Here is a 27,824-nt window from a genome sequence, read left to right as displayed (position 1 = left end):
CCAATGGAGCACTAATCCACTTCCTCTGAAAGTGCTTAACCAGATTGGGGGATACTCCAATAGCATTTCAGTTAAAAATATAAATGAATCCATCTCAATAGATTAGTTGTTATGGGGAGGAATAACTGTTTGTGAGGGAGGTTAATTCACAGTTTTACACTTCTGCAGTTAATTCACACATGGAATTAGCACAGTGGCAATGTATTGTTTTAGTGCAGAGGTGGGCAAACTACGGCCCACGGGCCACATTGGGCCCGTGGGACCATCCTGCCCGGCCTTTGAGCTCCTGGCTGGGGAGGCTAACCCCCAGCCCCTCCCCTGCTGCCACCCCTCCCCCACAGCCTCAGCTTGCCGCGCTGCCAGCGCTCTGGGCGGCGGGGCTGCGAGCTCCTGCCAGGCAGTGCAGCGGCGAGAGCCGCCGGCCTGCCCCGGTGCTCTGGACTGCGCAGCGGCATGGCTGGCTCCAGCCAGGTGGCGCGGCTGCCAGTTCTGGTGCTCTGAGTGGCATGGTAAGGGGGCAGAGGGGCTCGATAAGGGGTAGGAGGCCCCAGGGGGCAGTCAGGGGACAGGGAGCAGGGGGCGGCTGGATGGGGCAGAGGCAGTCAGGGGACAGGGAATGGGGGGGTTGGATAGGTGTGGGAGTCCCGGGGGGCCTGTCAGGAGGCGGGGTGTGGATAAGGGTTGGGGCAGTCAGGGCACAGGGAGCAGGGGAGGTTGGATAGGGGGTCCCAGAGAGTGGTTGGGCGGTCCCGTGAGGGGGCAGTCAGGGGACAGTCAGTGGTTGGGGGGTCCCAGGAGTGAGCAGTCAGGGTTGGATAGGGGATGAGGTCCCAGAGAGTGCTTAGGGGCGGGGGGGCAGTCAGGGGACAGGGAGCAGGGGGGGGTTGGATAGGGGGTGGGGTCCCAGAGAGTGGTTGGGAGGTCCCAGGAGGGGGCAGCCAGGGGACAAGAAGCGGGGGGGGGGGGGGTTTGGTGGTTCTGAGGGGGACAGTCAGGGTGGGAAGTGGAAGGGGGAGGATAGGGGACGGGGGCCAGGCTGTTTGGGGAGGCACAGTCTTCCCTACCTGGCCCTCCATATAGTTTCAGAACCCCGATGTGGCCCTTAGGCCAAAAAGTTTGCCCACCCCTGTTTTAGTGTCATATCTACAATTATGAATGAATTATGATCTTAATGTTTGTAGTGGTCAATGTCATGAGAAGATACTGTATAGAGAAATTAGCATTGCATTTTCTGATTGCTGCCATTGCAAGTGTAGGTGGGTGAAACATTTTATGCAAAATGTAAATACACCCACTATTTTCTATTTTTGAATTTCTGGAACTTTTAAAGGTGTGCACAATTTCAGATGAAATTAGCATCGCCAAAATTTTCAGCTTTGCTGTGCCCATGGCAGTTTGGCTGGCCATGAATATTCTGAGCAGATTTTCATAGTGCATTTCATAGTTAGAGTTTCAAACAGGGATTGATTTCATGATGGAAATCAAATCGCTGACATTACATAGTGCCAGATTCTGCCATCCTTACTTGTCTTGAATAGTGCCTTACTCCTTAAGTGGAGTTTAAATGTAATCACTGGGACTATTCAAAGAGTAAGGTATTACTGAACATAAGTAAGGATATCAGAATCTGACCCATGGTATTTATTCCTAATTCTGTGTGCTTAGGAGGCGCAACAAAATCCATTTTGACTAGTATTCTTAAAGGGAGTAGCTGCGTTTTTTGGGTGTGATTAAAAAGTGGGGGCAAATTATCCTTGGTGTAACTCTATTGAGTTTGGCTTTTAGTTGTTTTTCTTGGTATGATCCATATACAGCTGTGATTTTCAAACGAGTTGTTACCCCTTTTTGACCCTATTGTTAGCCTGTTTTCAAGAGCTAACAGATTGTTTCTTTTCCTTGGTTCAAACGTGTTTGTTTGCATAAAATGTAGAAAGTCTTGTTTCCCTGAATGCAATAGGAATCAAGCATCAGGAGACCGGTTTTAACAGTTCCCAACCTATGGCAGCCAGAACTTTCCCAAAAACTCTCTCTTAGCTTTTTTTTCTAAGGGTCACGCCATCTGTGCTTCTCTGGCTGAGTCTGGAGCATCTTTACTCCTTCTCTGAGTCTCTCTCTATGGTGCTGCTGCTTCTCTCTCAGGCCTTGTCTACACTTACTGGGGGTTCAACGCACGGCGACTGACCATGTGGTTTATCTTCTACTCAAGCCTTGCCATGCATCTGTATTTTGCTTTGTGGCTCCTATTCTTTAGCTATCTCATTCCATACAGGGTTATTTGCAGATTATTTCTTACATTTATCGTGAATGAAGGGTGGCAGTTAATCCCATCATCTTCAATCAGGTTTCCACCAACCCCCCTCACTCCCCCCCAACATAAGAGTCTCAGAGTTTAAACACTCAAAATTACAGTTAAATTCAATCAGCGCTAGGTGCTTCACTCCTGTGTGATCCTTTAAAAATCCCAGCCTACACAAGATTCTCTTGTCTAGATCACAGGAGCCTGAAACATAAAAGGAGAAACTTTTAAATGAAACCTATCATTTTTTGAAAAGATCACTTTTGCACAGTTCCAATAACAGAGATAAATTCAATTGGGCTTGGGTGGGCAACTGCCTTTCTGAGATGTACAGGTACCCATCTCTTCAGGTAGCACATTTTCTGCTTCGTCAGAGATATATTCTAGCTCAACAGTGTCATTCTGAATGCTTTCTGCCCTGCTATCTTGGAGAAATGGATTTGCTTGCTCAGTCAAATCACTGCTGCAGCTGAACGTAGTTTAAAGTCTTGCAGTGCATCAGAAAGTGCACTTGCTTCTATGAATAGTTTCTCACACACAATTACATTAAAATAAACTTCAAGCTTTCCTATGCCACAAAAAACAATGGGTTTGCAGACACTGGGATGGGTAGATGCGAGAGGAATCAGCTGTGTTTAGAGTGAGGATAATGGGATCTTCACTGACATGCTGTACAGACAGGGAGGTAGTAAGCCTGTTAGTATGCACAACATGTATCAACAATTCTTTTTAAAGTCCTACAGCTTGCTTATCAGGATGTCTCTCTTCATGCAGTTCTCTAAAGTCTGTATGAACTCAGTGAAGTCGAATTGAAGGCACGCACTGGAAGGAGAACCTCTTCTCGTGTTGCTGCAGGCTTACAGGTGTTGTCTGAAAAGTAAATTCATATGATGAGAGAGAAGTAGGATATGTATTACAAATAACAAAAGGCTCAGCACTCCAGAGTAACTGCCACTCATAACAGATGTGCCATTGTGCCATGGCTCCCACGGTGCTTTAAAGTAATCCTCTAGTACACCAGAGTCACCTTAGCAGAAGCTGTTAACAAGTGGGCATTGAACTGGTCTGTCTGAACAAAGCATAGGAAGACTCACAGTTGTCTTTAATGTAATGAAGGAACAGACAATTGTTCATTCCTGCTATTCTCCTCATACCAGTCAGCCTCTGAAGCATTCAGTTCTGTCACCTGCAGTTCACTACACACAGTACAATGTAGGACAAATCTAATAAATGAAATAAAGAAGTCCATCTGGTACTTTAGCAGGCAAAGTTGAATGCATTTGAAGCAGGGCCGCCCAGAGGATTCAGGGGGCCTGGGGTCTTCGGCGGCAGAGGGCCCGCGCCGCCGAATTGCCACCGAAGACCCGGCACTTTGGTGGCAGGTCCCGGGGCGGAAGGACCCCCCGCCACGGGTCTTCAGGGCACTTCGGTGGCGGGTCCCGGAGTGGAAGGACCCCCCTGCCACCAAACTGCCGCCGAAGACCCGGAGCGGAAGAAGCTCCAGGGGCCCTGGCCCTGTGAGAGTTTTCTGGGGCCCCCGGAGCAAGTGAAGGATCCCACTCCAGGGGCCCCGAAAAACTTTCATGGGGGCCCCTGCGGGGCCCGGGGCCTGGGCCAAATTGCCCCCCTTGCTCCCCCCTCTGGGTAGCCCTGATTTGAAGATGTGTTTTATGGAATGTTTGTAAACAGAATAGGTTGGCTCAGCAGCATCTTGTAGTTTTTAATGAGACCTTTCTACTTTCCTGATTTAAATGTCAAAATATATGAAGGCCTCTGCTCCTTTTCCCTGTTCAGTTAACTTCAGCTCGGTCATTGATTTCAATAGAAATAGGGTCAGGCCTCAAGAGGCTTGCCCATTGTCATATAATAATACAAAATTTCTAGATACCATTAATGACTGCTTCTTGGAGCAGCTAGTCCTGGAACCCACACAAGAAGAGGCAATTCTTGATTTAGTCCTAAGTGGCGTACAGGATCTGGTCCATGAGGTGAATATAGCTGAACTGTTCCGTAATAGTGTACACCATAGTGTAATTAAATTTAACAGCCTTGTGGCTGGGGAAATACTAAAGGTACCCACCAGAGTAGCATTTAACTTTGGAAAGGGGAACTTCACAAAAATGAGGAAGCTAATTAAATGGAAATTAAAATGAACATTTACAAGAGTGAAATGCGGCAAGCTGCATGGAAATTATTTTAAAACACCCTAGTAGATGCTCAAACTAAATGTGTACCCCCAAATTTTAAAAAAAGTGAGAGAACCAAAAAATACCGCTAGGGCAAAACAGAGTAAAAGAGTTGGTTAGAGACAAAAAGACATCCTTTAAAACTTGGAAATTAAATCCTACAGAAGAAAATAGAAAGAAACATAAACTCTGGCAAATCAAGTGTAAAATTATAATTAGGCAGGCCAAAAAAGAATTTGAAGAGCAACTAGCAAAAGACTGAAAAACTAACATCAATTTTTTTAAGTACATCGGAAGCATAAAGCCTGCCAAACAATCAGTGGGGCCAGTGGACGAGAGAAGTGCTAAAGGAGCACTCAAGGAAGACAAGACCATTGAGGAGAAGCTAAATGAATTATTTGCAGGGGATGTGAGGGATTCTCACACCTGAGCCATCCTTTATTGGTGATGAATCTGAGGAACAGTTTGAGATGGTCAACAGAAGAGGTTTTGGAACAAAATGATCAATTAAACAGTAATAAATCACCAGGACCAGATGGTATTCACCCAAGAGTTCTCAAGGAATGCAAATATGAAATTGCAGAACTACTAACTGTAGTATGTAACCTATCACTTAAATCAGCTTCTTTACTAGATGATTGGAGGATACCTAATGTAACACTGAATTTTTTTTAAAGGCTCTAGAGGTGATCATTACAATTATAGGTTGGTAAGCCTAACTTCAGTACCAGGCACATTGATTAAAACTCTATTAAAGAAGAGAATTATCAGACACATAGATGAATAAGATATGTTGGGGAAAAGTGTAAAGGGAAATCATGCCTCACCAGTTTTTTAGAATTCTTTGAGGGTATCAAAAAACATATGGAAAAGGGTGATCCAGGGGATATAATGTATTTGAACTTTTAGAAAGCCTTTGACAAGGTCCCACACCAAAGGCTCTGAAGCAAAGTAAGCAGTCATGGGATAAGATGGAAGGTCCTGTCACAGATCAGCAACTGGTTAAAAGATAGGAAATAAAGGGTAGGAATAAATGGTCAGTTTTCACAGTGGAGAGAGATAAATAGTGGGGTCCCCCAAGGATTGGCACTAGGACCAGTGCTATTCATAAATGAGCTATCAAAATCTACTATCTGTTAATAGTGAGGTAGCAAAGTTTGCAGACGATACAAAATTATTCAAGATAGTTACGCCCAGAGCTGATTGAGAAGAGTCACAAAACTGGGTGACTGGGCACAAAATGGCAGATGAAATTCAATGTTGATAAATGCAAAATAATACACATTGGAAAACATAATCCCAATTGTGCATATACTATGATGGAGTCTAAATCAGCTGTTACCACTCAAGAAAGAGATCTTGGAGTCATTGTGGATAGTTCTCTGAAAACACCCACTCAATGTGCAGCAGCAGTCAAAACAGAATGATAAAAACCTTTAGGAAAGGGATAGATAAGACAGAAAATATTATAATGCCACTATATAAATCCATGGTATGCCCACACCTGGAATACTGCATGCAGTTCTGTTCGCCCCATCTCAAAACATATATTAGAACTGGAAAAAGTGTAAAGGAGGGCAACAAAAATGGTTAGGGATATGGAACAGCTTCTATACAAGGAGAGTTTTAAAAGATTCAGATTGTTCAGCTTAGAAAAGAGACAACTAAGGGGGCATATGACAGAGGTCTATAAAATAATGAATGGTGCAGAGAAATTGAGTAAGGAAGTGTTATTTACCTCTTCATAAAACACAAGAACCTGGGGTCATCCAATGAAATTAATAGGCAGCAGGCTTTAATGAAACGTAAGGAAGTACTTCACAAAATGCAAAGTCAGTATGTAGAACTCACTAACAGGATGTTACACCTTAGAGACTAACAAATTTATTAGAGCATAAGCTTTCGTGGACTACAGCCCACTTCTTCGGATGCATATAGAATGGAACATATATTGAGGAGATATATATACACACATACAGAGAGCATAAACAGGTGGGAGTTGTCATCTTCCTTTCCAAATGCAAGCAGATGGACATCATACCAAAAGGACTAAAGGTAAAAAATCCATTACAATCTACATATCACACAGACTATGCTGAGAGACTGTGTCACACACTCTCAAAGAAACTGCGAAACCACCTGATCAGCATCCTATACAGCAAACAGGGAAAGATTAAGAATGAGCTCTCAGAACTGGATACTCTCATAAGAAACCAACCTTCCACACAAACTTCCTCATGGATAGACTTTACAAAAACTAGACAAGCCATTTACAAGACAAACTTTGCCTCTCTACAAAGGAAAAAGGACACTAAACTATCTAAACTGCTACATGCCACAAGCAGCCACAACAGTAGTTCCCTTAACCCACCCAGCAATATTGTTAACCTTTCCAGCTATACTCTTAGCCCAGCAGAAGAGTCTGTCCTATCTCGGGGCCTCTCCTTTTGTCCCTCCAGACCCATGAATATGATACAGTTCTGCGGTGACCTAGAATCCTACTTTCGACGTCTCCGACTCAAAGAATATTTCCAACATACCTCTGAACAGCATACTAACCCACAGAATCCTCCCTACCAGCACTACAAAAAAAAGGATTCTGCATGGACTCCTCCGGACGGTCGAAACAACAGACTGGATTTCTACATAGATTGCTTCCGTCGACGTGCAAAGGCTGAAATTGTGGAAAAGCAACATCACTTGCCACATAACCTCAGCCATGCAGAACACAACGCCATCTACAGCCTCAGAAACAACCCTGACATCATAATCAAAAAGGCTGACAAAGGAGGTGCTGTCGTCATCATGAATAAATTGGAATATGACCAGGAGGCTGCTAGACAGCTCTCTAACACCACATTCTACAGGCCATTATCCTCTGATCCCACTGAGGATTACCTAAAGAAACTACACCATCTGCTAAAAAAACTCCCTGACAAAGCACAGGAACAAATCCGTACAGACACATGCCTAGAACCCCGACCAGGGGTATTCTATTTGCTACCCAAGATCCATAAACCTGGGTATCCTGGACGCCCCATCATCTCAGGCATTGGTACCCTAACATCAGGCTTGTCTGGTTATGTAGACTCTCTCCTCAGACCCTACGCTACCAGCACTCCCAGCTATCTTCGAGACACCACTGACTTCCTGAGGAAACTACAATCCATCGGTGATCTTCCAGAAAACACCATCCTGGCCACTATGGACGTAGAAGCCCTCTACACCAATATTCCACACAAAGATGGACTACAAGCTATCAGGAACAGTATCCCTGATAATGTCACAGCTAACCTGGTGGCTGAACTTTGTGATTTTGTCCTCACCCACAACTATTTCACATTTGGGGACAATATATACCTTCAAGTCAGCGGCACTGCTATGGGTACCCGCATGGCCCCACAATATGCCAACATTTTTATGGCTGACTTAGAACAACGCTTCCTTAGCTCTCGTCCCCTAACGCCCCTACTCTACTTGCGCTACATTGATGACATCTTCATCATCTGGACCCATGGAAAAGAAGCCCTTGAGGAATTGCACCATGATTTCAATAATTTCCATCCCACCATCAACCTCAGCCTAGATCAATCCACACAAGCGGTCCATTTCCTGGACACTACTGTGCTAATAAGCGATGGTCACATAAATACCACCCTATACCGGAAACCTACTGACCGCTACACTTACCTACATGCCTCCAGCTTCCATCCAGGACACACCACACGATCCATTGTCTACAGCCAAGCTCTAAGATATAACCGCATTTGCTCCAATCCCTCGGATAGAGACAAGCACCTACAAGATCTCTATCAAGCATTCTTAAAACTACAATTCCCACCTGCTGAAGTGAAAAAACAGATTGACAGAGCCAGACGAGTACCCAGACGTCACCTCCTACAAGACAGGCCCAACAAAGAAAATAACAGAACACCACTAGCTGTCACCTTCAGCCCCCAACTAAAACCTCTCCAGCGCATCATCAGAGATCTACAACCTATCCTGAAAGATGATCCTTTACTCTCACAGATCTTGGGAGACAGACCTGTCCTCGCTTACAGACAACCCCTCAACCTAAAGCAAATACTCACCAGCAACCACACATCACTGAACAAAACCACGAACCCAGGAACCTATCCTTGTAACAAACCCCGATGCCAACTCTGTCCACATATCTATTCAAGTGACATCATCATAGGACATAATCACATCAGCCATACCATCAGGGGCTCGTTCACCTGCACATCTACCAATGTGATATATGCCATCATGTGCCAGCAATGCCCCTCTGCCATGTACATTGGCCAAACCGGACAGTCTCTACGCAAAAGAATTAATGGACACAAATCTGACATCAGGAATCAAAATACTCAAAAACCAGTGGGAGAACACTTTAACCTGTCTGGTCATTCAGTGACAGACCTGCGGGTGGCTATATTACAACAGAAAAACTTCAAAAACAGACTCCAACGAGAGACTGCTGAGCTAGAATTGATATGCAAACTAGACACAATCAACTCCGGTTTGAATAAGGACTGGGAATGGCTGAGCCATTACAAACATTGAATCTATCTCCCCTTGTAAGTATGCTCACACTTCTTATCAAACTGTCTGTACTGGGCTAGCTTGATTATCACTTCAAAAGTTTTTTTTCTCTTAATTAATTGGCCTCTCAGAGTTGGTAAGACAACTCCCACCTGTTTATGCTCTCTGTATGTGTGTATATATATCTCCTCAATATATGTTCCATTCTATATGCATCCGAAGAAGTGGGCTGTAGTCCACGAAAGCTTATGCTCTAATAAATTTGTTAGTCTCTAAGGTGCCACAAGTACTCCTGTTCTTCTTTTTGCGGATACAGACTAACACGGCTGCTACTCTGTAACAGGATGTTGTGAAGGCCATAAATATAACTGGGTTCAAAAAAAGAATAAGATAAGTTCATGGAGAATAGGTCCATCAGTGGCTATTAGCTGAGATGGTGAGGGACTCCAGAAGTTGGGACTGGACAACAGGGGTGGATTGCTCGCAAATTGTCTGTTCACTCCCTCTGAAGCATATAGGGTGACCAGACAGCAAATGTGAAAAATCGGGACGGTGGTGGGGGGTAATAGGAACCTATATAAGAAAAAGACCCCAAAATCGGGACTGTCCCTATAAAATCGGGACATCTGGTCACCCTAGAAGCATATTTCACCTGCCACTGTCAGAAGACAGGGTACTGGTCTAGATGGACCATTGGTCTGACCTAGTATGCCCATTCTTATGTTCTTAGTCAGTATGAAAAGCCAGATAGACCTAAATTTTCATACCATTCTCATCACCATGATAACTGAGAGCCTGGCATGTTTGTGTCTCAACTTTCATTTTTAAAAGTATGTTTTTTCCTCTCTCCCTTTCTTCCATATAGTCGTTTTGGGAGGGGAGAATGCTAACTGTCGAAATGATGAGTTCTGCAGTTTGTTCTGAAAACAGTGAGATTCATAGTCATTGTGATGTGCTCTAGGAATGTGTTTCACAATGTGAGCCAGCTACCGAGAAAGTGTTGTGCCCCTATTGTGTCTGGCCCTTATGGCTGATAGTTATATTGTTCCAATGGAGTATAACTGTCGTGGGTGATAGTGTAGTGGAAAATGGTCTCAGTTCTCAGGCCTTTATTCCCAGCGCTCATTCACATAAAATCCATAAAAATACTGAGTTTGAGAAATATGGTTCTATTCTTTCCTACTTTTCTATTTTCTGTAAAATCACCAGCCTTAGGTCCCCTAAAATCCAGTTCCTGGCCATATAAAAGAGGATGGTTCAGTCACAGTTTTAAAGTAATATAAATGTATTGTATAGCCTTTGTTACATGCACTATGATAACATTTCATTAATATATGATGTAGCAGAATCATGTAGGGAAAGCCCACTTTTCTACCCTCTTGTTCTTTTCTGTTTTTTTTAAAACTGCATAGCTGTATAAATACTGATTTAAAAGGTAAGAAAACCTTTATGGAAAATATTCATGTGCATCTTTGCCAACTGAACTCTCAACTCCAGCCAAAATACCATGTGAACTAAAAATGCCTTCCACTATTCTGTCCTCTGCTATAAACCTTTTATAAGAAATATATAGTAAACTGTAAGAGGAGGGGCTTGTGAAAATATACCAGCTATTTATTTATTTTATACTTGGCAATAAAGTTTTTTCTAAGGACCTGCTATATGATATAGTACTAATGGCTCAGTAGAAAAGGAACTCTCTCTAATGAAGTGGAATCTTGTTATGTGGATTAATTTAGGCAACAATGTTTGATCATTATACTTGACCCATAGTCATAGTGATCTGTTGATCAGCCCCCAAGCACAGTTTGAATAAACCTCCTTCCCACATCCAGAAAAAAGACAATTTTGAGGAGGAGAGAAAGATTATTACAGATCTTGATCCCTTTCCCCTTTGCCAACACCAGTTCTTAGCTCTCTCCTTACATTGTCCCTCAGTACCAGTTCTCTCTTCTCCCAGGCTGGAAGCAGCTCTTCAAATGTGCAGCAGCCTGTAGTCTCCACTGCTGGTGGCAGCTCTTGAAATAGCCAATATGCAGGAGGTTCATCTCCCTATGGTGGTAGCTCTTCAAAGCTGCTGCGGCATTGCTCAGCTACACTTTTTGGAAAAAGCATTCCTCTTTGTGGCGGTGGCTCCACATTCCATTGCAGTGGATTCAGGGCTCTCCCTCACCTCAAGCATAACAAGGGATTTATCTAGCTAACTACATCAATATCCATAACGGAAGTATAGTCAAGCCGTTCCTTAAAAGCAAAATCTCCGTCAAGCAGGAACAGTAAGTACCATGAAGCATTTTAATGCCAGCTCAAATCAGTGGGCCCTAATTTGGCTTTATCACACAGTGTAATATGGTTTACCTGAAGGCAAGTGATACTATAAAGGTTTGAAAATCTTTCTGACCTTTGAAAACATCAGATAAATTGCTTCCGATCAAACCTTTGCAACTACATTCTCACTAATCAGTATCAGCAAGGAGCATGAACATCAATAACACATGGCTCTTGTGTAATTTTTTTTTTATCTATGGAGCCAGCAATCCCTACTGTGAAACAAAGTTCCACTGTATTTCTACAGAACACTCTCCTCCACAAAAGATAGCTGGAAAATAACACAGCCATTCTAGTATTTTTATAATTATTTCTGCTCATTCCACTCTTTCCAAAGTCCAGTAAATACACTAAAGATTAGAATGTTTGCTTAGATTTTTGTTTACGTGCTCCATTAACTGGACACTGGCTCTGATGAGCTCAATTTTACACCCTTTTCCTTGTTGGTACAACATAACTGCCATAGCAAATGAAATGAATTTCCTTTTCATAGCCTGGAATGGGAGGTGAGGGAATGTATGAAGAGTCCTATTTCCATTAGTCTACAAGAATCTTATGAAGGGAGAAAATGGTGCCACTGCTGAGCCCTGGGAATGCAGTAAAGAGAACTGAGTTCATTGCTGGAGAGATGGGTAATTAGCAATGCTGCAGGGTGGTGGGCTAACCAGCAGGGGCCCAACTGTGGCAATTAATAATTGACCTGAATAAGGGCAGTGAGGAGCAGCAGGTATGAGGCACTGGAAGAGGTTGGGCTCTTTAAGGTATTTCTTCTCCCTGAGCAGCCTGGTGTTCCCATGCTCATCTGAGGATGAGGATGGGGCCCTGGCCCTGACTCTGCATCATCACCATCCCCTAGAACCACATTGAGTGAAGCAACCCTTGTGGCCCCATACACAGGGATTGCAACTGTGCCAGGTTATTGCACGAATCATGTAATTGGCATTAAAATTCCTAGGCCCAGACCCACAAAGGGACTTAGGCATCTAAATCCCAGCTTTAGGCCCTGCTGTGCTCCACAAAACCCCCACTCAACTACCGCCTAACCCTGTAGGTGCCTAAACTCACTTGGCACCTACATTTTGCTGTAAAAGTCCCCTAGATGTCTAAATTTCTGACTCTGGACATGTGCACTGCTGCCCGGGTAGGCGCCCTGAGACTTATCTCTCGCACAAATGCCAGCACAATCCTTAATTTGGTATATTCCCACCTGATTTGCCTGTTGGGCCCAATCTGGTACACAGATGCCTAAGCTGTTCTGGCAAGAAACAGCTTAGGTGCCTAAGTCACCTGATTCCAGGAGAGGGGTTCCCAGCTGTGGACCACAAGTAGAAATAGGCACCAATCTCACTGAGAGGGGTGGGGTTTAGGGTGCACCCCCTCATTGGTCTCTCCCCTTGGCTAGCTTACATGGCTTGCCACCATGTGGATCTCATTGTGAGGCATCTCTCTCTCCCGATGGATTGTATGGGGAACCTAGGCATGTAACCAAGGCTTTGTGGATTCCAGTTATTTTCAAGGTGCCTAAAAGGTAGGCATTGTGGTGCTAGCAGTCGTACCGTCTAAATCACTTTGTGGATCCAGGCGCTAGTGTTCTCCTCTCTGTGAACCTGGTTAAGGGCTTGTCACAGTTTAGTCCCAGGGTAGTATCATGAGAAAAACCTCTGCAGTTCTGGCATCATTAATATGGCAAAGTCCTTACTGCTCAGTTGCCTGTAAGTCAGGCTGTTCCTGTCTCATGTAGGGAGACCGTATTTTAAGCAATGACACTACAGTGTCCTCCAGCCAACACTATCCAATATTTTATGCCTCTTCTCCAGAGTATGGGTTACAGCCTACTGCCTACTGTGTGGAATACTGGACAGGGAAAATAATTCAGCTGGATGCAGTGCTCAAAAGAGTCAGGTGTGAAGGGGCTTGATGCTTACTCAAGAGGTCTAGCCAATCTTTCTTACTTTTATCTTTTTTTTCTTGAGAAGAAAAGCATGGAGTGTCAGAAAAAATCTCTTCATCATGGGTTTTTATCCTGGAGGTTTTAGATTTAATATTTATATCTGTGACAATTCAGGCAAAGAACAGAGAGATTTTCTGAGCACAGGACAAATATAACATTGCAGCATATCTAATAACATTTTTCCTGAGATATTTCTTGTTGTATTATATATGATAGGCCAGATCCTATCTTGAAGTCAGTGGGAATCATGCTCGTGCATATGATGACACGGCTAAGCACAAAATCAGGGACAACAATAGACTGGTGAAAGTCCAGCAAAATCCATGAAAGCTACTTACAATTCTTTGATCTTGATGCAGAATTTTGCTTGGTTGTATTTCCTGACATTGATCTGGAGTGCTTAACACTTCTATCAGAATGAAACAAAAGAAAAAAAACTTTATTAATTTTGTTGTTGTTGCTGAGACTTTTGTTATTTTGTGTCTGACAGTAGGCTACTAAAGAGAAGACAGTGTCTTGTCTGCACTAGCCTAAAAACTGAGCTAGGGAAACAGTGAAACTCGACTTAAACAAGATTCTATGTAAAGTAAGTAAAAGTATGCTTGGTTGGCCCAACCTGTGTCAGCACCATGTTTTAAATCTATGTCTTAGTCTAGGCTAGACATCAGAAGAAAAATGGTTTTAAGCATGTTTCTAATAGCAGTGAGTCTCTGTCAATGCTGGCTGATCAAACTCTTGTAGATTCTGATGAAGATGGAATTGTGTCTATAGTGAGTCTGAACACAATTCCACAGGTGCCAGCATCTGAAACAGGTGGCTTTGTGTGCATTCTAGTGAATTTTAGCTTATTTGAGATAAAAATCTCTAATTCGGGGCCACAAGATATAAATAGATTTTTGGTAAACCTCCAGGATATTATGTCATTTCCTAACTTCTAAGTGCTTGGCTTTGCTATCGTAACCTTCTTTTAACATCATTTCAATGTAATATTTATATATAGCACAGCATAGCCAGCACTGTAGTTACCCTAAATTACATACTACGTTGAAAAAAAAACCTACCATCACTACTAACAAAAATCAGGACTTTCCCAGCAAAAATAGAACAGTTGGCAAATATATGGTTCTCCAATTCCGTTTCTAAACTGCTATAAATGAGACTTTTGCACTAAAAATTGAACATTCAGAAACTATATATAAAAGGGGAGGGGCAGGGAGCTACTACCTTCTCATCAACAGCCCAGTTAAATATATTTTCTGTGGGTACGTTGAAAGCTGGCAAAGGAATTCTAAAAATGCGATAAAATAAAATAAAATAAAATTAAAAAAAACATGAGAAGGAAACAGTTGAAGGAACAAATTGTGATGTAGCAAAAAAAAGTTTAACTCATAAATAATAAAAAGCAAAAAAAGCCTCTCATCCAAAATCCAGTAATGTATCATGATTTCTTGATACCTGGTTGGGGTTTGGTCTCTCTTATTTAACCACTTTTAAATTTTCATTTAAGCTATCTAAGTTCTTTCAAATCTCACAAGCTTTCAAATGCTGATTTTGCTTACTAGGCAGGTTTCCCAAGCTCTTACAATACTACTGAGTGGCACTAACAGTTCTGCTGCCACATACTTGAATCAAAAAGGTTATCCCAAACTGGAAATTGTTTCAATTATAGCTCTTAGGCCTGGTCTACACTAGGCATTTATGTCGAAGTTAGCGCCGTTACATCGAATTAACCCTGCACCCGTCCACACCGCGAAGCTATTTAGTTCGACATAGAGGTCTCTTTAATTCGACTTCTGTACTCCTCCCCGACGAGGGGAGTAGCGCTAAATTCGACATGGCCATGTCGAATTAGGCTAGGTGTGGATGGAAATCAACGCTAATAGCTCCGGGAGCTATCCCACAGTGCACCACTCTGTTGACGCTCTGGACAGCAGTCTGAGCTCGGATGCTCTGACCAGCCACACAGGAAAAGCCCCGGGAAAATTTGAATTTGAAGTCCTTTTCCTGTCTGGGCAGTTTGAATCTCATTTCCTGTCTGGACATCGTGGCGAGCTCAGCAGCACTGGTAACGATGCAGAGCTCTCCAGCAGTGATGGCCGTGCAATCTCAGAATAGAAAGAGGGCCCCAGCATGGACTGATCGGGAAGTCTTGGATCTGATCGCTGTGTGGCGCAATGAGTCTGTGCTTTCCGAGCAGCGCTCCAAGAAACGGAATGCAAAGATCTATGAGAAGATCTCTAAAGACATGTCAGAGAGAGGATACAGCCGGGATGCAACGCAGTGCCACGTGAAAATCAAGGAGCTGAGACAAGGCTACCAGAAGACCAAAGAGGCAAACGGACGCTCCGGATCCCATCCCCAGACATCCCGTTTCTACGAGGCACTGCATTCCATCCTAGGTGCGGCCGACACCACTACCCCACCACTGACCATGGACTCTGAGGATGGGATATTGTCCACGGCCGGTTCCTCGGACATGTTAGCGGACGGGGAAGATGAGGAAGGAGATGAGGAGGACGAGGCAGTCGACAGCGCTTACAACGCTGATTTCCCTGACAGCCAGGATCTCTTCATCACCCTTACAGAGATCCCCTACCAACCGTCCCCAGCCGTTAACCCGGACACAGAATCTGGGGAAGGATCAGCCAGTAAGTGTTTTAAACATCTAAACATTTATTTTTAACAGAACAGGAATATTAACAATAACAACAATGGGTTTCTCATGATTAGTTTGCCCTAGGCGCTTAACGTTTCAGTCCTGGGCAGTGCAACTATTGAAAAAAAATCTAACAATGTCCAGTTTAGCATGATTGTTCTGCCCAAGCCGCTCTACTGTTTAGTCACTGCCAGTGCAGCTAGAGTAAAATGCGGTCTATATGTCCGGGGATAGAGCAGAAATCCTCCTGGGACATCTCGAGGAAGCTCTCCTGGAGGTAATTGGAAAGCCGTTGCATCAGGTTCCTGGGGAGAGCGGCCTTATTGGGTCCTCCGTAGTATGACACGTTGCCACGCCACGAGACAATCAAGTACTCAGGGATCATTGCTCTGCACAGCAGGGCGGCATACGGCCCTGGTCTTTGGAGGCTTTCCCGAAGCATTCTTTCTTTCTCGCTGTCTGAGATCCTCATGAGGGTGATGTCGCTCATGGTGACCTGCTTTGAATTAGGTAGGGGAATGTTACTGTTGGGACTGCTTGCCCGTTCCTTTACAGAACTGTAACCGCTGGTTTGCGGCCACGCGGTGGAGGCGGGAGAGGGGCAGCCTACAGGGATCGTTCCCGGGGACAGCCGCGAGGGGGTGGGACAGGGGCAGAGTTCCTGCTTGCCGGATTGCTGGCAGCAGGGACTGACATTGCTTTCAATGTGAAATGAGGCCAGTGCTAATATTAAAGTTTTAAGCTGCCACAAGTCTACGGCTTACCATGTCTGCCTGCTACAGAAGTTCCAGTGTCCTGCCCCGCTTCTCAAATCTGCTGTGCAAGACCCCAGGCACTGAATGCGAAGGCCGAGAATTCGACCTTGTGCTGAGTGCGCATGTGATAGGTGCTGTGCATGGTCTTGTTCACAGAGAAAGACTATGTTCTTTGTTCACAACTACATTTATCTTTCTGAGGAATTCACTCCCTTTTTCCCATTCCCACAGCCACATCTGCGACTGTCTCACAACCTAGCCTGGCATCACACTCCCAGAGGCTAGCGCAGATTAGGCGTAGGAAGAAGAGGACACGGGAGGACATGTTCTCGGAGCTTATGGCCTGCTCCCGAGTCCAGGCAGCACAGCAGACCCAGTGGCGGGAGAACTTGTCCCAAATGCACCAAGCAAACATGGATCGGGAGGAGAGGTGGCGGCAGGAAGACCAGCAGGCGACTCAAACGCTGCTTGGACTACTGAGGGAGCAAACGGACACGCTCCGGCACCTTGTGGATGTTCTGCAGGAACGGAGGCAGGAGGACAGAGCCCCGCTGCAGTCTATCTGTAACCGCCCTCCCCCGAAACCAAGTGCCATACCCCTCTCACCGAAAGTGCAAAGAAGGAGGGGCGGCAGAGTCCGTGCTAACTCTCACTCCACCCCTGCAGAGAGCTCTAGTAGTAGAAGGCTCTCATTCCCCAAAATTTGACAAGTTCTTTCCTTCCCGCCTCACACAAGCCCCCGTCCAAGTTTCACCTCCCAGTTCCATGTGTAGTTGCTAATAAAAAATACGTTTGTTAATTACTGTTTCCATCATGTTCTTTTGGAGGAGGGGGGGAAGGGGGTTGGTAATTGGACAGGACAGTCACCTTTGGCAGGGTACATAGGCGGGGGCAGGTCCAGCAGCAGGGCAGATACACAGTGCAGTGACTAGTTACCCTGGTCAGTCTGGGAGGTGGTTTTCATGTTCTGTGGTGGGGGGTGGGTTGCTCTGTGACTTTCTGGCGGGGGAGGGCAGTTACAGATCTTAAGCGGCGGTCCTTATCCTGGATCACAGAGCCACGCAGCAGGGGATCTGTAACCGTCCTCTCCCTGCCACAAAGTCACATCGCCTCCCCATACACACAGTCCCGATCAGGAGGGGTGACAGGCTCCGTTGAAACAACCAGTCCACCACAGCGGAGCCTGTCAATCCTGGAGTTTAGAAGCTTCATTTGCGTCAGTACACTACACCCGCTCCCCACCACAGTCTGCGTCCCAGTTTTAAAACATTCCCGCGAAAACAGTAATAAAGACAACGGTGTTCATTAACAAAGTAGAAGTGATTTTATTTCTAAACGTGTGTTGGAAGGGGGTGAAGGGGGTATGTAACTGGAGAGGATAGTCAACATTAACTGGGTAAAGAAACGGGGGCAGGTTCAGCTTCTCTGTACACTAACTTAAAAGTCACAGGTTACCCTGCTCAGTCAGGAACCTAGCTTTCAAAGCCTCCCGGATGCACAGCGCGTCCCGCTGGTCTCTTCTAATCGCCCGGCTGTCTGGCTGGGCGTAATCAGAAGCCAGGCTATTTGCCTCAACCTCCCACCCCGCCATAAAGGTCTCCCCCTTGCTCTCACAGAGATTGTGGAGCACACAGCAAGCTGCTATAACAATGGGGATATTGGTTTCGCTGAGATCACAGCGAGTCAGTAAGCTTCTCCATCTCCCCTTGAGACGGCCAAAAGCACACTCCACCACCATTCTGCACTTGCTCAGCCGGTAGTTGAAGAGTTCTTTTTCACTGTCCAGGGCGCCAGTATAGGGCTTCGTGAGCCAGGGCATTAGCGGGTAGGCTGGGTCCCCGAGGATGACTATAGGCATCTCCACATCCCCAACAGTTATTTTGTGGTCCGGAAAGTAAATACCTTGCTGCAGCTGTCTAAATAGACCAGAGTTCCTGAAAACACGAGCGTCATGAACCTTGCCCGGCCATCCGACGTAGATGTTCGTAAAACGTCCCCTGTGGTCCACCAGTGCTTGCAGCACCATGGAAAAGTAGCCCTTTCTGTTAATGTACTGGCTGGCCTGGTGGTCTGGTGCCAGGATAGGGATGTGAGTTCCATCTATGGCCCCACCGCAGTTTGGGAATCCCATCGCTGCGAAGCCATCTATGATCGCCTCCACGTTTCCCAGGGTCACTACCTTTGACAGCAGTACATCAACGATTGCCTTGGCTACTTGCATCACAACAACCCCCACGGTAGATTTGCCCACGCCAAAGTGGTTCGCGACTGACCGGTAGCTGTCTGGCATTGCAAGCTTCCAGAGGGCTATGGCCACTCGCTTCTGGACAGTCAGGGCTGCTCGCATCCGGGTGTCATTGCGCTTCAGGGCAGGGGACAGCAACTCACAAAGTTCAAGGAAAGTTCCCTTCCGCATGCGAAAGTTTCGCAGCCACTGGAATTCATCCCAGACCTGCAGCACTATGCGGTCCCACCACTCAGTGCTTGTTTCCTGGGCCCAGAATCGCCATTCCACAACATCCACATGACCCATTGCCACCGTGATGTCCCCGGCGCTGGGTCCCGTGCTTTCTGAGAGGTCTGTGCTACTCTCAGACTTCAGGCCCTCACTGCGGTGCCGTAGCCTCCTCGCCTGACTTATCTGCATCTTCCTCAGGGAAAGGTGGATGATAAGCTGCGAGGCGTTGAGAACGGCCACAACTGCAGCGATGGTCGCAGCGGGCTCCATGCTCACAGTGCTGTGGCGTCCGCGCTGTCACTGACTAGAAAAGTGCGCGAACTGATTTCCCGCCGGCGCTTTCAGGGAGGGAGGGCGGGAGTGATGGACGGATGACGATAGTTACCCAAAAGCACCCTCGACACATTTTTTTTACCCAGAAGGCATTGGCGGCTCCACCCAGAATTCCAATGGGCAGCGGGGACTGCGGGAACTGTGGGATAGCTGCCCACAGTGCACCGCTTCCAATGTCGACGCTTTCCCCATTACTGTGGACTCACAAAGTCGAATTACTGTCCTTAGTGTGGACATACACGTTCGACTTTGCAATATCGATTCCAAAAATTCGATTTAAGTAAAATCGAACTACTCTCGTAGTGTAGACATACCCTTAGACTGCCAAGCCAAGCCATTTCACATAAAGAAAAAGTATGGAAGTTTACTTTCCACATATTCCATTCGAATGTGAAATGTTTATTGTCCTCATTTCCACCTACCAGGAATCAGGAGGCAAATTGATATGTTACTCAGAGAAGGAAATGTATAGCTCTTGAGTATGGTTCAGGTAATGAATAGGGAATTATGCAAAATAGTTTTATTTTGGTTAAATGTCATTTTTGTCCATGACACTGAGTAATGCTTCGAAAATGTATTCCGTATGTTTTATTAAAATGTCAAGCTGTTTATTGAATTGAGGGCTTTGGCCTAAGTTTCCAGAAGCGACTAGTGATTTAGGAACAAAAGCATAAATCAGTTGGGGTGTGGTGTGACAAAAAGAACAAGATGATCTTTTAGAGTTTTCTCTTAAAACATCTCTAGTGGAAACAGTTGTACCTGCCATATTAACACTCCTTTTGCAATTTAGAGCATCTTCAGGGTTGCTCTGAGTTGTATAAGCTTGTAATAGCATGTGAGGGCTTTTTACATTAGCTGATAATAACAAAAGCATTCAAGCCACACGCTGTCTGTCGTCCCCAGCATGCCTCTGCACTGGGTGCTGTGAGGAAGGACAGCATACAGCCATTGCAGCAACTCTGTGCTGGTTAGGAAATTTCTTATGCCAGGGGTATTCTTTTGGTGCAGGTTCCAGCCCCTACATGCTGCAAGTGTGGCATACAGCTGGACAGAATACTGAGTATGACATAGTTGTTTTTAAGTAAATATGCATCCCTGGGCAATATTTCCTAACCCAGAAACTTCAGCACTATCTACCTGATCTTTACTAGTTTTCATTGGTGGGTTAGACCAGTGGTTCTCAACCAGGGATATGTGTACCCCCGGGGGATATGCAGAGGTCTTCCAGGGGGTACATCAAGTCATCTAGATGTTTGCCTAGTTTTATAACAGGCTACATAAAAAGCACTAGGGAAGTCATACAAACCAAAATTTCATACAGACAATGACTTGTTTATACTGCTCTGTATACTATACACTGAAATGTCAGTACAATATTTATATTGCAATTGATTTATTTTATAATTACATGGTAAAAATGAGAAAATAAGCAATTTTTCAGTAGTAGCGTGCTGTGACACTTTTCTGTTTTTATGTTCAATTTCGTAAGCAAGTCGTTCCCAAGTGAGGTGAAACTTGGGGGTAAACAAGACAAATCAGACTCCTGAAAGGGATACAATAGTCTGGAAAGGTTGAGAGCCACTGGGCTAGATTATGCATTTAAAATTAGTGCAAAAGCTTTTACATCAATCCGGGGTAGTCCTGGAAGTGAATGCAACTCGGACAACTTTCTGAAGCAAATTCCATTGCTGCTTCCTCCTCAGTTCAGGGGCAGAGTAATCTGTTTCTGTTCCAAATTACAATAACCCCCATAGCTGGGTCAGCTTTGCTAGCTGGCACATTGGAGGGGCAGAGTGAAGGCTCTGCTCAGTATTCAGCTCTCCCCACCCACCTATTCTGGGGCAGAAAAGGGGTGAATAAGGTGTACCATGCCCTCTTATTCTTATGTGCTTGGGCTCAGAGTGCAGATATCCCACATAGGTGCTTAAGTGCCTGTGTATCTCACTCTTACTTCTCTGAGAAACCTAGCCTTTGAATTTTGGGCTTACAGCTCCCCTGATACAGCAGCATCAAAACCCCGAGCAAAAACCTTTCTTTAGTCAGAGGCAGAGGTCTTAGAGATGAGTCAGCATAATTTCAAACACTTTGAAGCAGACAAACACAAGGACCAGCTCCTATTTGATTAGCAAATCAGTTTGTAACCTAGAATGCTGATTATTAAGCCAGACAGCAAATAAAACCATTATTAAATTCACTGAATAAAATAGCCTCTCTTGTTTTTGTGGATTCATATCAATGTATGTATATCTACGGTATGCATGCACCACTCTGTCTAATCTGCAGATCCTGTTCCAGTTGATGACAATGGCAAAACTCCCATTGACTTCAATGAGAAGATGATCAGCTCCGTATATAATTTTAAACACAGCTGAAGACATAATGACTCACAAAGCTGTGAGGAAAAGGAAGTGAACTGTTTCTCTGGTATTTCATGCTCATCAGAGCCAACTCAGAGGCAAAACAAAAAAATTAAACTTTAAGAGTGTTCAAAAAGAAAAGAAAAAACAATCTGATAGCTTTTCCAAAATGTAATATTCTTAAGTATTTGCCTCTGCTGCAGGCGCGCACGCACACACACACACAACTTTGAAAAGTTAACATGTTCTTTGCCACTCTACCGTGTACAAGGAATAAAAATATCTTGTAAACACATGAGGCCCTAATTATGCCCATGCATTGCAGCTTAGAGGATGGTTATTCTGAATTTTACTAATCATCCTAAGTGGCTATTAGCTAGTTTTATTCTATTGATGGATGGTTCTTTAAAGACATTTAATGTTTCACTGAGTCTCTCTCGGAGAGAAGAGCGCCTCTTCTGCATTGTAGCATCTTGCTCCAAACAGTCCTTTTGGTAATTTAGGAGAAATTCAAGCAAGGGTGATAATCTACCCTTTTCTTAAGCATGCCATTGTCTGCTGGGCATTTGCTATTACTAGAAAGATGTTTTTTCCTTTGTTTTTTTCTTGATCGGTGGAACTACTGTCACCATAGTGTGATGTTGCAGCAAATTTTTGTTCTCTGCCATGGACATATTTGGTCAGTGCCTGCTAACTCCATCTGATTCAGCCCAAGACAGTCCTGCCATTGATATGTTCTAGGTTTATCTAACCTGAAACCATTTCTTATTATTTACTCTCTACTTATATCTACCCCTCTTGTGGATAGTCTCCCTTCCTATAGGTGATGTCCACAAACTGCTCTCCTAAATGCTGGACATGCATCCTCTGATTCTATGCCGGGGGGATCTTGTGCCGGTCCTTGCTTCACACTGCTTTTTTTTTACCTTTCTTGGTTGGTTTTCCTGGATTGTCTCTTCCCACTGGTGCTTGTACATGTTGCCAACCCTGTTAACATTTAAGGCAAGCTCTAGCTTTCTGAAGCCTCTCCTGGTCTATGAACATCAGCCATTCTCTTGGGCATTTTTAGTGTGAAATGAAGTGTTTCCTTTATATATTGCCACTCTCCACCAGTTTCACCTCTTGCATTCTGGCAAGGGAAGCACAATCAATTACATTTTAGTCTAGTGATGTGTCTGGAACAGGATGTTAGTCAGCACAAGTTCACATCTCTTACATTAACAGGAGCTTTAACCATATGCAGCCAGATTCACCTCTCATTTGGTAAATCAAGAATAAATCCGTGGAAGTCAGTGGAGTAAATGTAAAATTGAGGTGAGAGTAGACTCAGGCCCATGCAGTTTTAACTAATATGGCCTTCATTTGACATGAAAATTAATTCTTGTTAACCATTTTTCTTTGCATTTTACTTTGGTAAGAGCGGAAGTGTTAAATAAATTATACCAACATGCTGGTAATAATAAATCTGGAAGTGGGTGATGTTCTCTTATGGGTAAACAAAGGAAATACAAAGTAATCCCAAACTGAGGAATGGTTTCTCACATTTCCTTTAATTTGACTACAGCCTGTAAGTTTTTACTTTGGAAAGGACACAGGGCTTGTGTGAATTTAAATTCACATAATTATGTGGGCTAAAAAGAAAAGAAATCCAATTATAACTTGTACAGAGCACTTTAGCAACATGTCACAGTCAGATGGCAACTGTTTAGCATTCTGTTTTTGAAGAGCGAGAGTAGCCCATATTTCAATATACTTGTTCAGAGCTGCTCAACAATAGGATTTAGAATGATCAGGAAATAAAAATTATTACTAATAATGCTTAAAATATTTGCACCTTCTGCCGGATTTATTGTATATTTATTTGAAGATTTATGTAACAGAGGAGGAAGTCAAGATAAAACAGCATGAATAGAAAGAAAATAAATGAGAGAAAACCCTCTAAACGTGTATGCTGTCATCTAAAAACATACATAGCTCCCCAGTGGCCGGAGCTGTGAGGGTCTGGGCAAGCTTTGCCCTCTGACCACGTGAGCCCTGCTAATGCAGCAAACTCACAAAAGACAAAGAGCTGGTGCTGACTCCTTGGAGTCCTTAGAAGTAGAATGTTTAGGGTTTTTTAAAACCAAAAGTTGTACATACGAATGAACATTTTAAAAGATCAAATTAAAAATGAGGTGTTTCAGATCAGACCCCAAGGGAGGGACCTATGGTACAACTATATAGTAGCAGCACAATAAAAGATAGAATTATGGTCTTTCTTCGAGTAGTTTCTCTCTATCTCATTCAGACTCAAAATCCCAAGACAAATTGGGGCTTGCAAACCCACATTTTGTTTTGACTATGAGAATTAATGAAATATTTCGTGTTTTATGAGTTTTAAAATTGTTTTTTTTTTTAAGGTTGAGTTGCCCTTTGGAGGAATTTAGCATTATGTTAGTTCTGTGTGATAATAGCACATTATATCTGCATTAAATTGCTGCAGTGTATCAGAAAACATTTATCTCCTCAGAACACCAAGTGATTTCTTATAAACAGCTGCTTGTTTTTAGAGGTGTTATTTTTCTGAATTTGTGACAGTTGAATATCATACACTTCAAAAGAGCAGACTTCATACAATATGACTGATCACCTTTCTTAAGGCATCAAAATTATTTCAAGTTTCTGTTGTATGTAATTATAATCAAATGCAACTTGAAATAAAAATATACATCTCTCCATCTGTATCTCTGTCTATAGCACTGTAGGTGTGTATATATGTGGGGGCAGGACTAGTTTAGATAGCAAATATTACTCACCACAGAGGAAACAATTTTAATATAATACAGTTCTTAAAATGCGGTTTTCATGGGGAAAAAAAAGAGTTGGCTACCTGACTGTATGCAGACTTTGAGGTATACCTGACTGTAGACAGACTTTTAGAGAGGGATACCTTGTAATATAGTAGTTTTTACAAAACATTCTAAGAATGTCCTATACTGCCCATTCACTGCTTCAACGTTCTTTCTCTTCTTCCTTTTAAGGAACAAATATGTTTCATTGTAGCTGTATTTCTCTCTTCAACAGGGCCAGTATTGTGCAGAAGCGAATTATTTATTTTCAAGATGAGGGCTCTCTTACCAAGAAACTATGTGAACAAGGTAAGATGGTAAGAACAAGGTAAGAACAGGTCCTGCCTTGGCTCTCTTTGATATATTCCATCGGCTGCTTCTTGCCCACTGTGTCAAGTTTAAATTGCTATGCCTCAACTTTGATGTTCTGCACAACTCTGTCCTGGTATAGATTTGGTATCTGCTGTCTGATGAGGTTTTCTCACCATCTCCCACCCTTGCACTTCTTCAATATGGACCTATAGGTAGGGCACACCCTTCCAATCACCAGGCAATGACTTCCACACCTCACATTAAATTACACTCATTTATGCAAGTCTCTGTGTTTATAAATAAGGGCCAAGCCCTCCTTATCATTCCCTGAACTCTGCATAGTGCAGGTGTTTCCAAGATGATAGAGAGGTGGAGATAGAGGTGGAATTGTCTTACAATGATTATCTCTATGTTTCTACATGAAGTGATTGTTCCTCTTTAGGGTGGTCTGATTTATAAAGAGACAATGTCTTAGATAACTCCATTCCTTTAGTTATCTTATTGTCTTGTTTTATGTTTGTCTTGATGTTAACTCCTCAAGGCAAGGACTGTCTTCATGATTGTGCAGACTCTCTTGGGGGAAGATTTTCAAAAGCAGCAAAGAAACTTGAAAGTCAAGGGGATTTGTGTGCCTAAATCCATCAGGTGCTTTTGAAAATCCCAGGATCAGTGCTTAATAAGTACGTAGAACTAGGGGAAAGAAATCAGGCAAGTAGCTCCTAAATTCAGTTTGCTTGGCAAGTAGCAGGATGTAGGATTCAATTTTAAATGTTATGAGAGACGTTCTGTCAAGCTGCTTTTAAACAGAAGTTTAATTTGAGGCGATTCAAACTCGAAGAGGGGGCTCATTACTCAGACCTCCTGGAAAGGAATGATAATTTCTTTGTGCAGAAATGCAGAGATGATTGTTGTAAGATGATACCACCTCTATCCCCTTCTCCCCACCAGTTTGGAAACCACTTTGGCTGTGTCTAGTTTAGGAGAAACTAAGGAGATGACCATTTGATTTGGGGGCTTGAAGTTAGGGCCCTGGATTAGTTTAATCTGGCCCTGACTATAATGTCCTTCATTTTTAAGAAACTGAATGTGTGCTAAGATGCTTAACTGAATTTAATAAATGTGGCATCCTTGATGCTAGCCAAGATTCCCACATGCCATTATGTTGTTCTGTTTCATACATTCAAGAATGCACATTACACTCATTAAAAATAACCCTTAACATTAAGAGTGGTGAGTATGTTGAATAAGATCACTGCAAGTAAGCAAAATAAATGAAACTGAGACAGCTGTTCGTATTCCTGAGAAGAGAGAGGACAGTAGAAAAGCAAGGATATGAAATTGGGAATAGGAAGTAAATTTGCATCATGTGTATACTGGGAAAATAGGTTGTGTTTAAAATGTATTAGCTAAACATTTTAACTAACATGTTTTTAAACACTAGTGTAGACAAGACAAGTCATATTTAAAACATGTTAGCTGGTCATGGTCAACCATTTGGATAGGAATCTAGGGTTGATCATGACCAGCTAACATATTTTTAAAAGTGTTAAAACTTATCTACACAGGTGTTCAAAATGTGTTAGTTAAAACATTTCAGCTAACACACTTTTAAACACAACCTATCTTCCTAATCTAGTTATAGCCTTAGATAGGAAAAGGCATATTGGGTATGTGGTCACTGGCCATACTTTCAGAGAGATTGAAAGGTCTGCTTTTATACTCCGCTTCCTGTACAAGGCATCCTGTACTCTCCCTTCCCGTGTTCACTCATGCAAGGGACAAATACAGTCTGAGCCTCCTTAATCTCTTTTAAAGGCTGACAGATAGGACCATTTGTTACTGTTGGCTTCATATTAATTCACTAAAGAAAAGAGAGTTGTATTTTAACTAGAGTTAAGCTGATGACATGGTGTTTGGCTTCAGATCTGGATTATATTTAGATTTGGGCCTGAGGTTCAGTATTAAGGCTAAATCAGAGAGCAGCTATTCTTATAAAATTTTGATCCAAATCGAAATAAAAAGCAGAAAACAGAAAACCTGTCCAGTTTTGGACCTGAAGTGGAACCAAAACCATAGTGGCAGATTCAGATCCAGGGATATGAAGCCAAATCATTAACCCCACTTTGAAATATCAAGGTTTCAGTTTTGGCCCATAGCTAATTGTAAGTCAAAATAATAAAATACTGTGAGTTATGCTGAGATACTCATATTTATAATTGGAGTTTTGCTGTCATCTGTTGAATTGCAACTGAACATTTTCAATAACTGCTTCCACTGCTGCTTTTTTAGACTCAACCTTTGAGGGGGTGACTGATAAACCAATCTTAGACTGTTGTGCCTGTGGAACTGCTAAATACAGGCTAACTTTTTATGGAAACTGGTCAGAGAAGACGCATCCAAAAGATTATCCACGTGAGTATTATTATTTTATTATTACAGTAGAACCTCAAGGTTAAAATAAGGAGCATGGGGATTCTTGGTGAGAGGTGATAAAACAAACCTACAGAAGGACAGTCTATATTATGATGAATATATGTAGTACTGCCAATACTGTGTTCGAAAATCTTGAGTCAGGCCCCCAAAAATCAAGAGGTTGGTTTGAAAATCATGAGATTTTAAAAATAAAAATGGGGTTGATTTACATTCTGGTATTTGATATTTGAAATGTGGTGTTGTAGGGTCACATTTTCAAGCTTCTCTTTGCAACCATGAGGGTTAGAAACTTATTCTCTCTTTTTTTAAAGAATCTCATATAATTACATAAATCTTAATGCTGAGGTTTTTTTAGAAACACAGGAAATATCACAAGATTCAATATA

General features: G+C 43.3%; 1 protein-coding gene across 1 annotated transcript in view; it reads left to right on the top strand.

The window, feature by feature from the left end:
* SPON1 (spondin 1) overlaps window positions 1-27,824 on the top strand; it is a 346,568-nt gene that overhangs the window by 69,167 nt on the left and 249,577 nt on the right. The window contains exons 4-5 of the mRNA XM_005290831.5: window positions 24,929-25,002; window positions 27,295-27,417. Of these exons, the coding sequence (XP_005290888.1) occupies window positions 24,929-25,002; window positions 27,295-27,417 (197 nt within the window). The remainder of the gene's footprint in view (window positions 1-24,928; window positions 25,003-27,294; window positions 27,418-27,824) is intronic.

This window comes from Chrysemys picta, chromosome 4 (assembly GCF_011386835.1).
Source record: "Chrysemys picta bellii isolate R12L10 chromosome 4, ASM1138683v2, whole genome shotgun sequence".
Lineage (NCBI taxonomy): Eukaryota > Metazoa > Chordata > Testudines > Emydidae > Chrysemys > Chrysemys picta.
Note: the sequence above shows the minus strand (reverse complement) of the source record. Positions and strands in the feature narration are given on the sequence as shown.